At 52.6% G+C, this 15048-nt stretch overlaps 1 protein-coding gene across 1 annotated transcript; it reads right to left on the bottom strand.

The window, feature by feature from the left end:
* Positions 1-106: 106 nt before the first annotated feature.
* WHAMM (WASP homolog associated with actin, golgi membranes and microtubules) lies at positions 107-13751 on the bottom strand. Its single transcript, XM_049783951.1, is given in 11 exon segments — positions 107-419; positions 1097-1488; positions 1785-2023; positions 2192-2233; positions 2235-2280; positions 5189-5429; positions 7018-7183; positions 8575-8744; positions 9053-9203; positions 10486-10659; positions 13188-13751. Coding segments are annotated over 11 exon segments (2439 nt in total). The 3' UTR covers positions 107-165.
* Positions 13752-15048: the final 1297 nt, after the last annotated feature.

Here is a 15048-nt window from a genome sequence, read left to right as displayed (position 1 = left end):
ACCCACTGGGTCAGTTGGCGCCACTGCCGTGTGTGTCCCTTGGAGTTGCTACACACCCCCAGCCTTTCTCATTGCTGCAGATAGTTCCTGGTGGAACCATGGGCATGGGCTGAGGTGCCGGCACCCCAATGCTGCCCCTGCCTTAACCTCAGGGACGCCCATGCCTTAGTGTTCCCACTCGCCCAGCCCCTGCTCCTGCTCATCCTCCTCTGAGTCTGCCGATGCCTTCTTGATTCGCTGTAGCGCAGCCTTGATACTCCTCTCCAGGTCACTGGTGCAGGGTACGCTGGGGCCCAGAGCTTGGCCCGGGACCACTTTCCTCAGCCGCACTCCGTGACGGATGGCAGCCAGAATGTCCTCCCTGGCATCATGGGGAGCCAGGTCTTGCCGCAGAGAGGCCAGTACCTCATCCATGGAACCTGCAGGGGCAGATAGGGTAGCTTGGCACCACAGCTACTATTCCCTGGGTTCCTGGGCCAGCAAGAAGCCCCTACCCTCCAGTCAGTCCCTGCTACTGGTTCTCATGCTCCAGCACATGCCATTGGGTGCCCATGTGGCAATCATGTGCTATAATCATGGGACACTGTTTCTTTTTTTTCTTTTTTTTTTTTTGTGTGTGTGGTTTTTGGGTTACACCCAGCAGTGCTCAGGGGTTCCTCCTGGCTCTATGCTCAGAAATTGCTCCTGGCAGGCACGGGGGACCATATGGGACACCAGGATTCGAACCGATGACCTTCTGCATGAAAGGCAAACGCCTTACCTCCATGCTATCTCTCCGGCCCCGGGATACTGTTTCTTACATGCCCACCACATACTACTTTGATCACGTGACATGCTGGTTCCCATGCACCTTTTCACTATATGATGAAGCATGTCCACCCCGTTCTTCAGTCACATGCTATGCTAGTTAGTTCCCACATGTTGGTTATCTGCTGTGTCCATTCCTGAGTCCAGACATCCTTCAGATAAACAAGCCCGTCTTCTCTGTTCAGGAGACTTCAGGGCACTCAGCTCACTGCTGAGTAGTCAGTAAGAAGAACCTAAGATACTCCCCCAGTCCTGCCACAGTGCATGAGCAGGGACACCCTGGGGTTACCTGGACCTCGGGCTCCAGCGGAGAGTGCAACGAGTGTCTGAGCAGATGAGTCGCACACCAAGGGCCTCGGTCGGTCATTGTGGTCATTGTTCCCCAAAGTCTGGATGTGCAGGCCCCGAGGCGGAGGACAAGCTGGAGGGGCTAGAGGGGGCGGTGGAGGTGGTGGCGGTGGCGGTGGCAGTGGAGGTGGAGGTGGAGGGGGTGGTAACACCTTGTCCCTGGGTGTGCAATGCATTTGGTCACCCAAAGGCGCAGTTGTCCTGGAATCTTGGAGTTCTGGGCTTGGCAGGTCGAGGCTCGGGGCCAGGGGTGGGGTTCCACATTCTGATCCCAAGTGCATCTTTGGTTTCCCTGATCCCAAGTGCATCTTTGGTTTCGGTGGACCCTGATGTCTCTGAAAGCAGGAAAACAAGTAAGGATGTTAGCATGAGGACTACACCAGGCCTGACCCTGGGTGTGTGCTTGTCTGGGGCGTGGCTTGGGCTGGTTAGGGGTATGGTGAGGTTCCCAGCATGGAGTAAAGCCCAGGCTTGGTTCCTCGGAGCCATCCACAGGGAGTGATTTGGACTGAGCGGAGCCTCGGCCTGTAGCAAACTGAGGTTTGCAGAGCATGAAGTGGCCTGGGCTGGATGGTCCCATTTAGTTTTTCCTTTTTTTCTTTTTTTTTTGGGGGGGGGGGAATTCACACCCAGCCATTCTCAGGGCTTCCTCCTGGATCTGAGTCCAGGGACCACTCCTGAGGGCTCGGGGCACTATGGTGTGCTGGGGACCGAACCTGGGTTTTGGTGTGTGCAGGGCCAGCATCTCCCTGAAATCGTGCCCAGCTTTCACCTCCTTAAAAGGCGCGCAGCCGCTGCAGCGTTTCTGCCGCTCTTGTTCAACCCACTCTTTCCTCTTTCCTTCTTCCTCTTTGATTCTGTCCCTTTTCTGTAACACAGAGAACATATTTGGAAGTTCTTCCCAAGTCGAGAGAAAAAAATGGGTCTCAGCACAGCATCACCACCTGCTGGTCCCCAGCCCCCCTCGGGCTCTGTTCCCCATCACAGACACACACACACACACACCCCAGGTTGAGGCCCCAGTGTCCCCACTCACCATCTGGGCTCCGTGGTGCTGATGACAACGCCTTGTGCTCTCTGTGGGCCTGTTGCAGCCTGAGTTGATGGTTTTTCTCTGCACCGATCCTGGAGAATGGAGAATGAAGTAAGTTACCTGCTGGGTTTGGAGAAGACTCGAGGCATTTCCAGGAGGGAAAAGGAGAATGTGCATAGGGCAGATGGTGCCTTCTAACCTCTGCATGGCACTGCAGCCCTTCCCTGGTCCCCTAGGGAAGTGTGCTCTGGGACAAGAAAAGACCATGATGCAAGTGACAGCCAGACACATGGGCAGCCCCTGCCTGCCATCTGCAGTGGAGAGGCCTGAGATCGTTTCTATGAGAAGTCTTTAAACATGTTTCTCCATAATGCTGTGAATAATAATACTTTCAGGCTGGACAAAATACAGAAGGGAAGCACTTGCCCTGCATGTAAGCTAGCCCCCAAATTGAATCCCCATCACCAAATTAGTCCCCAAGGCACCTGAGCACAGAGGCAGGAATAGTTTCATAATCCCACTGAGTAGGGCTCAACTGCCCCCCAAATGATAATTACAAACCTGTGAAGCTCTAAGAATTATACTGAAACTATATTTCAGGGCTGGGTTATAGCTGGATGGTGAATACATATTTTTGCAGGTATTCTGAGTTCAATTCTGAGTTCAATCCCTGGCAACCATATTTATTATTTAAACCCTCATTTCAGTGAGTGTGAGCAATCTCAGATGTCACCTCTGGTGGCAGTGGAGTTTGTTGTGCCCATCGGTGTTCCCATTGCTGCCAGGACATGGAATAAACCCTGAGAATACAGCAGGGAGGGCACAGCAGGAGTGATTCCTGTGTGCAGAGGCAGGAGTAGGCCACGAGCACTGGTGAGTGGGGCCCAAAAACTAACCAAAAAATCAAGGGAAAAAGTTAATCAAATGGGAGAGAAGATCCTGTGGGTTTGCATGCATCAAACCTGGGTTCCATCCCCTGCACTGCATCATTCCCAAGCCTCAACAGGAATGATCCCTGAGCACCATCCAGTTTGGCCAACCCATCACCAAATATGAGGATTGAAATGATGTGAATATTATCTGTTATTTCTGTGAACAGTAATTTACAATAAAGTCATTTTTGAGTTTATAGTTGACTGTTAAAAGTTTCTTTAAAAAAAAAAAAAAAAAAAAATTTATTGGGGCCAGAGAGATGGCCTGGAGGTGGGTGTTTGCCTTGCTTGCAGAAGGACGGTGGTTCGAATCCCAGCATCCCATATGGTCCCCCACCTCCCCAGAACTGCCAGAGCGATTTCTGAGCATAGACCAGGAGTAACCCCTGAGCACTGACGGTGTGACCCAAAAACAAAAACAAAAATAAAAAAGCTTTATTGATTGATTGATTGGTTTTTGGGGCCACAACCTGCGGTGCTCAAGGACCACTCCTGGCTCTGTACTCAGAAATTGCCCCTGGAAACGCGTGGGGACTATATGGGATTCTGGGAATCCAACCGGGTCCCCTCCTGGGTCGTCACATGCAAGGAAAATGCCCTATCACTATGCTATCTCTCTGGGTCCCTATTACAAGTTTCTATCATGATTTCCAAAATCCCAATGCAGGGAAGAGACAGATCTCAAAAACACATGATTTCTGTACAAATAGGCCAAATTTGATCCCCAACTCTGCATGGTCCCCAAAGTTTAGAGCCAGGAATATCTTTTGAGCACTGCCCAATGTGGCCCTAACACAAAAACAAACCAAAACAAACCTACAAATAGTTGGTGAGTAAGTGAATGAAAAGTATAGAAATTGTTGGAAATGCTGAAGAATCATTGGTGGGGAGAGAGGAAGCTTTCCCACAAAGTGCTCCAGAGGCCCAGGGACTGGCTCAGCCATCACCAACCAACAGTACTAGGGACCTGAGGATGTGGGGCTGACTTGGGACCCACCCCAGCAGCATTCAAGGTCTTCATGGATAACCTGGGCATGCTCAGGAGACTAGGTGAGGCCAGGTGTCAGACAGGCCTGCTGCAAGCATGGTGCATACTATAATCCCAGAATATCTCTCGGGCCTCCCAAGTAAACCTATTTTTTATTTTGTTTATTTTTGCTTTGGGGCCACACCCAGTGACACTCAGGGGTTACTCCTGGCTATGCACTCAGAAATCATTCCTGGCTTGGGGGACCGTATGGGACACCAGGGATTGAAACAAGGTCAATCCTGGATCAGCTGTGTGCAAGGCAAATGCTCTACCACTGCACTATCACTCCGGCCCCCTCCCAAGTAATCTTTCTATTTAGTTTTTTGTTTTGTTTTTTTTTCATCTTTTTTTTTGGGGGGGGCACACCTGGTAACGCTCAAGTTACTCCTGGCTATGTGCTCAGAAATCGCTCCTGGCTTGAGGGGCCATATGGGATGCTAGAGGATCAAACTGCAGTCCGTCCTAGGCTAGCATGAGCAAGACAGACACCTTTCCGCTTGTGCCACTGCTCCAGCCACCATATTTAGGTTTTTTTTTTTTTTTTTTTTGGGGGGGGGGTTTGGGCTACACCCATTTGATACTCAGGGATTATTCCTGGCTAAGCGCTCAGAAACTGCCCCAGGCTTGGGGGACCATATGGAATGCCAGGGAATTGAACCGTGGTCCTTTCTTGGCTAACACTTGCAAGGCAGACACCTTACCTCTAGCGTAGGTTTGTTTTTGTTTTTGTTTTTTTTTGTTTTGTTTTTGGGCCACACCCGGCGATGCTCAGGGGTTACTCCTGGCTGTCTGCTCAGAAAGAGCTCCTGGCAGGTACAGGGGACCATATGGGACACCAGGATTCGAACCAACCACCTTTGGTCCTGGATCGGCTGCTTGCAAGGCAAACGCCACTGTGCTATCTCTCCGGGCCCTGTTTTTTTTTTTGTTGTTGTTGTTTTTTTTTAAGAAAATTTAGAGAAATATAAGGGGGGAGAGAGCTATGTGTTCAAGACAGGACATGATGAGGGAGAAAGAGAATGAAAGCTCCAAGCCCACCTTCCTGTCCTGAAGGGAGGGAGGACCACCTCAGTGCCCACCTTCCTGTTCCTGAGCTGGGCTCTCCTGGCACAGATGCAGCCCCGGCGGGCCTCCAGCTGGTGGCAGCGACGGCGCAGTGCTCCCAGATCCCCGCTGCAGCCCTTGTCCTCCTCAGCCTGCAGCTCAGCAGCACCATCAGCCACTCTCAGCTCCTCGGGACTCTCACAGGGATCGTAGTAGATGACCTCCTCCTCCTTGTCTAGGGACATGATGTTTGTATCAACCAGTGTCAGGGTGGAAGGAGTCTAGGTCAAAGGCACCTGTTTCTACCCCCAGCACTGCGTGTTCCCCCCAAAAATCCTAGGAGTTGCTCTCCAACACCGCTAACCCCCCAGCATGTCCATGAATGCTGGGAGTAGTCCTGCAGTTACATGTCTGTGTTCGTCTATGTGCCAGCACACGCTTATGTGGCCACCTGGGTCCAAAAAGGCACCAAGAGCACTGTGCTGACTCCTCTATTTATTCTTCTCACTCTCAGTACACACACACCACACTACTGGTCCCATCCACCCACCCATCTCAGCCCACAAACAACTGTTATGGGGGTCGTGGTAGGTACATCTTTTTTTTTTTTTTTTATTTTTTGGCCGAAACCCGGTGGTGCTCAGAGGTTACTCTGGCTCTGTGCTCAGAAATTGCTCCTGGTAGGGTCGGGGGATCATATGAGATGTTGGGAATCGAACCCAGGTCCATCCCTTGTTAGCTGCATACAAGGCAAACGCCCTACCACTGTGCTATCACTCCAACCCCTGGGAAGTTTCTTTTTTTGTTTTGTTTTGTTTTGGGGCCATACTCGACAGTGTTTAGGGAGTATTCCTGACTATGAGCTCAGAAATCATTCCTGGCAGGCTCAAGGACCATATGGGATGCCAGGAATCAAACCCAAGTCCATCCTGGGTGGGCTGCATGCAAGGCAAATTTCCTACCACTGTGCTATCTCTCCAGCCTGGTAGGTGCATCATTAAAGGGCTTGATTGCTGGTGTCAAATCGCCCCCCAAAAAGAAAACTCTCAGTCTCGAAGTAGCAGACCGGTAAAGGGGCCTTGATGATATTTAAGCAGAATGACAACTTAGGCTCAAAAGTGATGTTAGGGGGGCCAGAGAGATAGTCCAAGAGGTAGGGTACACAGCTGCCCCAGGTTCAATCCCCAACACAGTGTATGTTCTCTGAGCCCTGCCAGGAGTGATCCCTAAGTAGAGCCAGAGGAAGGCCCAAACACTGTATGGTGTGACCCAAAGCAATGCTGATCTCTCGCTGGTTACGGTGCTGAAAAACATAGGGCCTCGAGTCTGTCCTGAGAACAGAAAACTACTGCCGCTACTTTTCAGGAGTGTTTGTAATTCCTTAGTGATGCTGAAAGAGGATTGTTCTGTATTACAGGGATGGTAGGGTTGAGGTCTGGCAGGACCAGACAGCAGAGGAAGGTCAGCAATGGTGTGTGATAAGGCCCCAATTCCTCAGTTGGGCTCCTCATCACACAATGGTAATGCGACTATTTAGGGAATTTCAGTAGATGGTCTCTAGTAGACCAACTTTCTCGGCCTTTCTTTGACCATGCATCCCTGCCGATTTTTTCCTTCCTGTGACTCCCATCTTACCAGTTAATCCCCTCGATGTGTACAATATATGGGCCCCTATTTACTTAGAATCTTTAAAATATTATGGAAGCCTACAGGAGAACATTTGCTATCCCACATTGAGAAACACTGGTTTGAATAGTTTACCCGCAGTGAAAAATACTGAATTTCTCTTAAACATCTTATTGTGTATTTAATATAGATTTTACCTTTTATATATCTTCTAATAGAGTCCAGCTGTGTAATTATCAGTATTTCTTCATTTCTTAATATCTCAAATTTAATCTCATATGATTCTAATTGGACCTCGTAATATTGCAGCTCTAATTCATCCACAACATCCACGTTCTTTTCTTCCTCTGGAAGATCTTCCATCTTGTTTTCATGTGGGGGAGGAAGTTAAAATAATTAAATATGAAAAGCAAATTTTTGGGTTTTTTTTGTTTTATTTTTTGGTTTTTTGGGCCACACCCGTTTGATGCTCAGGGGTTACTCCTGGCTAAGCGCTCAGAAATTGCCCCTGACTTGGGGGGACCATATGGGATGCCGGGGGATCGAACCGAGGTCCTTCCTTGGCTAGTGCTTGCAAGGAAGACACCTGACCTCTAGCGCCACCTTTCCAGCCCCTGAAAAGCAAATTTTGGGGGAATATAGGGATTAAGGTGCTCGCTTTAACCAGGTTCAATCCATAGCATTAAATATGGTTCCATGAACTCCCGAAGTGCAGAGCCAGAAGAAAACCATGAGCACTGCCCAATGAGGTAACACAATAATGTAAATAAAAACAGCAAACTTTAGAAGCATTTGAGTTAGTTTCCTTTCTTGATACTGAATATTAAAAAATAAATATATACTTTTCTGTTTTTCTTAATTAAAAAATTTGGGGGTAAATAAAGACTACATCTGGTAGCTTAGGGCTTACTCCTGGATCTGCACTCAGGGATCACTCCTGGCTAGATCGAGGACCATGTATGGTGCCAGGGATCAAACCTGAGTCAGCTAAGTGCAAGGTAAGGACCTTGCCCACTGTGCAGTCCCTCTGGCCCTGGAAATAAAAATATTTTATTCATTAATTGTTACAAATAATAAACCTTATCATGGGCTGGAGCGGTGGCGCAAGCGGTAAGGCATCTGCCTTGACCGAGCTAGTCTAGGATGGACTGCGGTTCGATCCCCTGGCCTTCCATATGGTCCCCCAAGCCAGAAGTGATTTCTCAGCATATAGCCAGGAATAACCCCTGCGCGTTACCAGATGTGGCCCAAAAACCAAAATATAAAAATAAAAAATAAACCTTATCATGAAATATGAAACATTTATGTTCCATAAAAAATGTATATGCTACTGTAAAAAGTACATAATGTATAAGGTATATTCTACTTTAACATCATGACACTGGGACTGAAGTGATAATACAGAGGGGGAAAGCACTGGGCCAACCCAGGTTCAATTCCCTGTATCCCCTATGTTCCCTTGAGCACAGCCAGGAGTGGTTTCCGGAGTACAGAGCCAGAAATGACCCCTGAGCATTTCCATGTGACCCAAATATTGGGGGTAAAAAAAGGAAGAAGGTGCCTGCAAAGAAAAGCAATGTTTAATATTCAAGTGTATTTGGGGGGGGCCACAACTGATGTAGTTGACTAGGGGGTGCACTCCCAGCTCTGGGCTCAGGGATCACTCCTGGTGGTGCTTGGGAGAAAATTGGATGGGACCTGGCAAGCTCCATCACCCTTGGACTCTCTCAGGCCCCCGAGTGTCTCTGCCTTACCTTCCCTCGAATCGCAGCTCGTCTGCGGCCTAAGCACAGCTCCTTGGCCCTCAGCAGCTGCAGTGTCTCCTGAGCCAGCTGCAACTTGAGGTTTTCTAAGCGGGGCCTAGCGGTGGCCCAGGCGGCCTGGCCAAACCTCTTCTTGTCCCTCTCCATCTGCCTCAGCATTCCTAGTGGGCCGACATCAATGAAGAAAATTATAAGTGTTAAAAGGAAAAGTGAGTATTCAGAGCTTTTTTCTTTTTTTAAAAGAAGAGGTCTTTATTTTAGTGCTTATTTGATCATTATAAATTTTTCAGAAACATGCAAAAATGCATGCAGCCAACTCCTGTTGGATCCCCTGGCACCACATAGGGTCCATCCTCTGTTCCCCACCAGATAGAGTCCCAGAGCACAGAGACAGGAATAAGCCCTGAGAAGAGCTGGACGTGGCCCCAAAACAAGGTGTGTGTCTGTGCATGGCCTGTTCCATGATTACCTGCTAAAGCTTTTGTTGTCGCTGTGAAATAATCCACTGTGATGTCCTGGATGGAGACCACGGCCTCGTGGACCCGCTGCGCCCACTCCTGGGCTTCCCTCTGCAGGGCATCTACCCTTCGGGGACCCAGCTCCTCCTCCTCCAGAGATTTCTTCAGGGAGAAGGGAGATGGTGTAAGCAAGGGAGGGCAGGGTTGCACTTCTAGTCTTTCAGCAGCTGGGGTCCACCTGGGACATAAACCCACTGGGGGCCTCAGAGAGCTCAGTCTCCGGGGGACGATCAGATTCCACCCCCAGCACCCAGCACCCTAGCATGAGCCAGAGTAGGATCAGCCCCCCCCACACACCCGCCAGTGGGTGTGGCTCCAAATCAAGCACAAGGAAGCAAACACTTGCTCTCTGGGAGTCTCTCTGTGTGCCTGTCTGTGCCCATGAGACAGGTCGCTGTTGCTCAGCACTGAGTGGAGGAGCTAGTCCTGCCACTACAGAGCCAGTCTGCTGCTGGGGTCTCATGGGGGCAGCAGGAAGCTTTTAAATATAGATTGTTTTCTAAAGGGAACACGTAATGTAGCAGCTAAGATCTGAAACCTGCACATACATGATTATAATCTGGCCATTAGGCCTGGCATCTCTTTTTTGTTTGTCTGTTTTGTTTTGGTTCACACCTGGAGGTATTCAGGGATCATTCCTGGTGAGCTTCGGGGACCTTATGTGGGCTCCAGGAATTGAACCTTGTGCAAAGCAAATATCCTCCCAAATGTCCTATGGTTCTGGCCCACCGGACATCTCACTAGAGTTTTTACTTTGGTGGAAAGGAAAAGTGTCGGGAATAAAGGGGAAAGCAGATGAACAGAATTGCTCCTTTGTTGTGGCATAGCACCTGGGTAGCGCTGCCTCCTCTCACCTGCCCTCATGGCTGCTCTGGCAGCTTTTGCAAAATGAAAGGGACTGTACCGCAGACCATGCAGTTGCACATCTGCTCTGATTTCTGAGTCCTCTGTCTGATCCCTCAGAAGCCAGAAATAAACTCATCAATCAGCCTCACAAAAACAAGAAAAGTGTTTAATACTGTGAATCTGCAGCTTTGGAGAGTGTGAAGAGGAGCCACCCCATAAAATGCCTTTCGATGTTCTATTTTGTTTTTATTTTGGGGCCATGCCCAACGGCACTCAGGGGTTATTCCTGGCTCTGTGCTCAAAAATCACTCCTGGCAGGCTCAGGGGACCATATGGGATGCTAGGTGTCAGACCTGGGTTGGCCATATACAAAGCAAATGCCCTCTGGTCCCCCCTTTAATGTTCTAAAGTAAATTGCACCTCGAGATTGAATCAACAGGGGCGGCTCCAGACTGCAAACAGGCTGAGAAGGGAGTGAGAGCAAAGAGGACGGGACAGAGAGCAAGTCTGAGCCAATAAAAATACAAAGAGAACATACCAAAATAGCGAGCTTACATGAAGTCGCGACTTCGCGCATGTCCCTAAAGGGCTGCAGAAGGTTCTGGAAATACGCGGTGGTCGATGTGACCAGTGCCTGGTAGGCTTCCTCTTCCTCTGCATAGAGCCTCATCAGAGCCACCATGGTGCTGGCCTGGTCATGTCCCTGCAGAACCTGGAAGGCCAAAGGGCTTAAACCTGAGTGGACACGCCAGACAGACCCATGATGTGTGTGGCAGTGCTATCCGCCAGAGCCCCAACCACAGGACTGACCTCTGGACACAGGACCGACCCTGGACATGGGCAGGGCCATTCCTCCCATGCCTGGCTGTGGCTCCCCTGGCAGAGAGGGCACATACAACAGTGCTCGGAGGGAGCCCAAGGAGCACGTGGCACGGTTGGGGGCTGGGGGAACATTTGGCATCACTTGTTAGACTGGACAGGTTTGATGAGGTCACACTCTGCCTTCCCAAGCGGCTCTCATGAGGTCTGGGGGCCCTTCAGTGAGTGTTAGTCCAGCAGCGAGTCAGAGCGAGGCTGGAGGCTGCAGGGCTGTGGGTGCCTTTGTGCAGAGGTTGCCCTGGGGGGCTGCACCCAACAGTGTTCTGAGGACCATGTGGGGAGATCAAACCTTGGCTGGGCACATGCCAGGCAGATGCCTCCACTGCACCATCTCCCATACCTGAACCAAACTTGGGGGGAAGATTTTAGGGGGTGCTCAGAGGTTATTCCTGGCTCTGTGCTCAGAAATTACTACTGGCAGGCTCGGGGACCATTTGGGATGCCAGGATCTAAGCTAGGTTGGCCTCTTGCAAGGCAAATGCCCTACTTACTGTGCTATCTCTCTGGCCCCCAAACTTGTTAATAAATTACGAGGGGGTCACTCCCAGCTTACTCAGAGCTCTGTGTAAAAGGTTACTTATTGAGGGCATCCTCCTGGATTACTTGGTACTTGAGCTGGGGTTGGCCTGAAAAATTTATCTCCTGGTTCTCAAAGGAATGTTTAAGTAAAAAAAAATTAAGAGTTGGGGCCGAGGGGCTGGAGAGATAGCATGGAGGTAAGGCATTTGCCTTTCATGCAGGAGGACATCGGTTCGAATCCCGGTGCCCCATATGGTCCCCCGTGCCTGCCAGGAGCAATTTCTGAGCCTGGAGCCAGGAATAACCCCTGAGCACTGCTGGGTGTGACCCAAAAACCAAAAAAAAAAAAAAAAAGAGTTGGGGCCGGAACAGTGGTGCAAGCACTAGGGCGTTTGCCTTGCTATGTGCTACCCTAGGACGGACCTCAGTTTGATCCCTTACGTCCCATATGGTCACCCAAGCCAGGAGCGATTTCTGAGTGCATAGCCAGTAATAAACCCTGAGCGTCACTGGGTGTGGCCCAAAAAACAAAAAATAAACAAAAACCCCACCACTACCACCACCCAGAAAATGAAATAATAATAATAATAATAATAATAATAATAATAATAATAATAATAAGTAACCTTTGAGCACCAGGTAGGTGGCTCAAAAACCAATCAACCAATAAACAAGCAAAGGGCTTTTTTTGTTTTTTTTGGAACCAGCAGGCCAGAATGCTTCTGCTGCCTAATGACACCCTCACCAGGCTTCGCCCCCAAAGTTCGGTCCTGCCTCCAAGGTCCCACCACAACCCCTAGATTATGCTCCGCCCATGCCCACGCCCCAAAATGTCTATCACAGCCCCAAAATTATGCCAAGCCCCACCATAGACCAAGGTTATGCCAAGGATCAGCCACGCCCCACAGTGATGCCCAGCTCCAAGGACCTACGCCTCCAGGTCATGCCCCGCCTTAGCACAGCCAGGTCACGCCTCCAGGGTCAGCCAGGCCCCCATGTCTAGGCCACGCCCCCACCTTGATGCCCCGCCCAGAACACCTGCAGGCCATGCCTCCCAGGCCCGCCCCCAGGCCATGCCCCGCCTCCAGCCCAAGGTCGACCACGCCCCACAGTGAAGCTCCGCCCCAAGGACTTGTCACGCCTCTAGCTCATGCACAGCCAGGCCACGCCCCGCGTCAGCCCCGCCCCGTTTTAAGCTCCGCCTCCATCCCAAGGCCAACCACGCCCCCAAGTGCCGGCCACGCCCCAATGACCTGTCACTCGTCTCAGGCCAGTCACGCCCCTAGGTTATGCCCCGCCTCCATCCCAAGGTCGACCATGCCCCCACAGTGAAGCTCCGCCCCGTGGTAAGCTCCGCCTCCAGCCCAAGGTCAACCACGCCCCCATGTGCCGGCCACGACCCAGTGACCTGTCACTCCTCTCGGGCCAGCCACGCCCCTAAGTTATGCCCAGCCCCATCCCAAAGGTCGGCCACGCCCCACGGTGAAGCTCCGCCCCAAGCTCACGCACAGCCAGGCCACGCCCCCGAGTCAGCCCCGCCCCGTGTTAAGCTCCGCCTCATCCCAAGGTCAACCACGTCCCCACGTGCCGGCCACGACCTGTCACTCGTCTCGGGCCAGCCACGCCCCTAAGTTATGCCCCGCCTCTATCCCAAGGTCGACCACGCCCCCACGGTGAAGCTCCGCCCCAAACTCACGCACAGCCAGCCCCGCCCCGTGTTAAGCTCCGCCTCATCCCAAGGTCAACCACGCCCCCAATGACCCGTCACTCGTCTCGGGTCAGCCACGCCCCTAGGTTATGCCCCGCCTCCAGCCCAAGGTCGGCCACGCCCCCCCAAGTTACCTGGCGCAGGCGCACGCTCGCCTCCTCGCTCCTGGCGCGCAGAGCGCGCTCCCGGAACTCTCGAGGGTTCTCGCAGTCGTCGGGCGCGCCGGGCGCGGGCAGGAGCGCGTCGCGCACGGCCGCGCCGCCGCAGCCGTCGGCCGCCAGGCCCAGGTAGCGCTCCAGCCCCGCGCAGGCCGCCTGCAGCTCCGCGTCGTCGGGCTCGGGCGCGCGCGCCCACAGCGTCCAGCCGCCGCGCCGCCCCGCGTCCAGCTCGGCCGGCAACTCCGGGAAGCAGCGCTCGAGCGGCGGCCACAGCGCCGAGAGCTGCCGGTGCGCGCCGCGGAGCGCGGCGGCCGACAGCAGCCCGGACCAGCCGAGCGACGCCCCGGCCTGCGCCGCGTCCGGCCCGGCCCCCGCGCGGAGCCGCCGCTGCGCCGTGCGGTCGTGGCAGGTGACAGCGAAGCGCGCCTCGGCGGCGTTCCAGCCCACCAGGAAGTGCAGCCGGTGCCGCTCGCGCTCGGAGAACAGCCCGGCGCGCACCGGCACCCAGCCCTCCAGGCTGTCGGGCTGCTCGTCCGCCATGGCCGCTGGGCGCCGCGGGCCCGGCTGTCGCGCGACCAGCCCCGGGCCGCCTGCGCGCCCGCCCTCGCCGCCTCCGATTGGCCGCCCGCGGGGGCGTGGCTCCTGCCGCTCGCCGTGATTGGCTGCGTCGCGAGGGGCGGGTCCCTCTCCGCCAATGAGGACGCCGGCCGTCCTCGCCGGCCCCGCCTCCCGCCGACTTCCCGGAAACGCGGAAGTGCCGAGGGCAGCCAGGCTGACTTTTGCCCTTTCCTCTCTCGGGCCTTTTGCCTCTGCGGAGTCAGGGAACCCCACCTGACTGCGCTCCCGCCTCCTCCAGCATCCTGGGCCCATCTCCTAGGTCCCATCTAGGAACAGGCCAGACTTAACTGGAGACAGCAGACTGACAAAGCTTTTAGTGAGAACGCTCCTCCAAGTACGGGATTGAATGTGAACAGTTGATTGTATAAGCATGTCAAAAATTTAAAAAAAGAGAGAATACACCTATTCCACTAAAACAGCTTGCTTATTATTTATTTATTTATTTTGGTTTTTGGGTCACACCTAGCGCGCCCAGGAGCTCTATGCTCAGAAATCGCTCCTGGCAGGTTCTATGGGGGGGACCCTATGGGATGCCGGGATTCGAACCACTGTCCTTCTGCATGCAAGGCAAACACCCTACCTCTACGCTATCTCTCCAGCCCTTATTTATTTGTTTATTTTTTTGCCAAGTTTCTGTCCCGTGCCAATTTGGAGGCACGCAAGGGAGCATGCCAAAGATGTCTGCCTTCCAACCCTTCTATACCCAGCTCTCCACCTGTATTTTGTTTGTTTGTTTGTTTGTTTGTTTTTGGGCCATACCCGGCGGTGCTCAGGGGTTATTCCTGGCTGTCTGCTCATAAATAGCTCCTGGCAGGCGCGGGGGACCATATGGGACACTGGGATTCGAGCCAACCACCTTTGGTCCTGGATCGGCTGCTTGCAAGGCAAACGCCGCTGTGCTATCTCTCTGGGCCCTCCACCTGCATTTTTTTTTTTTTTTTTGGTTTTTTGTTTTTGGGTCACACCCGGCAGCGCTCAGGGGTCATTCCTGGCTCTCCGCTCAGAAATCACTCCTGGCAGGCTCTGTGGGGGACCCTATGGGATGCCGGGATTCGAACCACCATCCTTCTGTATGCAAGGCAAACGCCCTACCTCCATGCTATCTCTCCAGCCCTTATTTATTTATTTTGCCAAGTGTGTAAGTGTGTTCCGTGCCAATCTGGAGGCACGCAAGGGAGCATGCCAAAGATGTCTGCCTTTCAACCCTTCTATACCCAGC

This window comes from Suncus etruscus, chromosome 11 (assembly GCF_024139225.1).
Source record: "Suncus etruscus isolate mSunEtr1 chromosome 11, mSunEtr1.pri.cur, whole genome shotgun sequence".
Taxonomy (NCBI): Eukaryota; Metazoa; Chordata; class Mammalia; order Eulipotyphla; family Soricidae; genus Suncus; species Suncus etruscus.
This window is presented reverse-complemented; position numbering and strand designations above follow the sequence as displayed.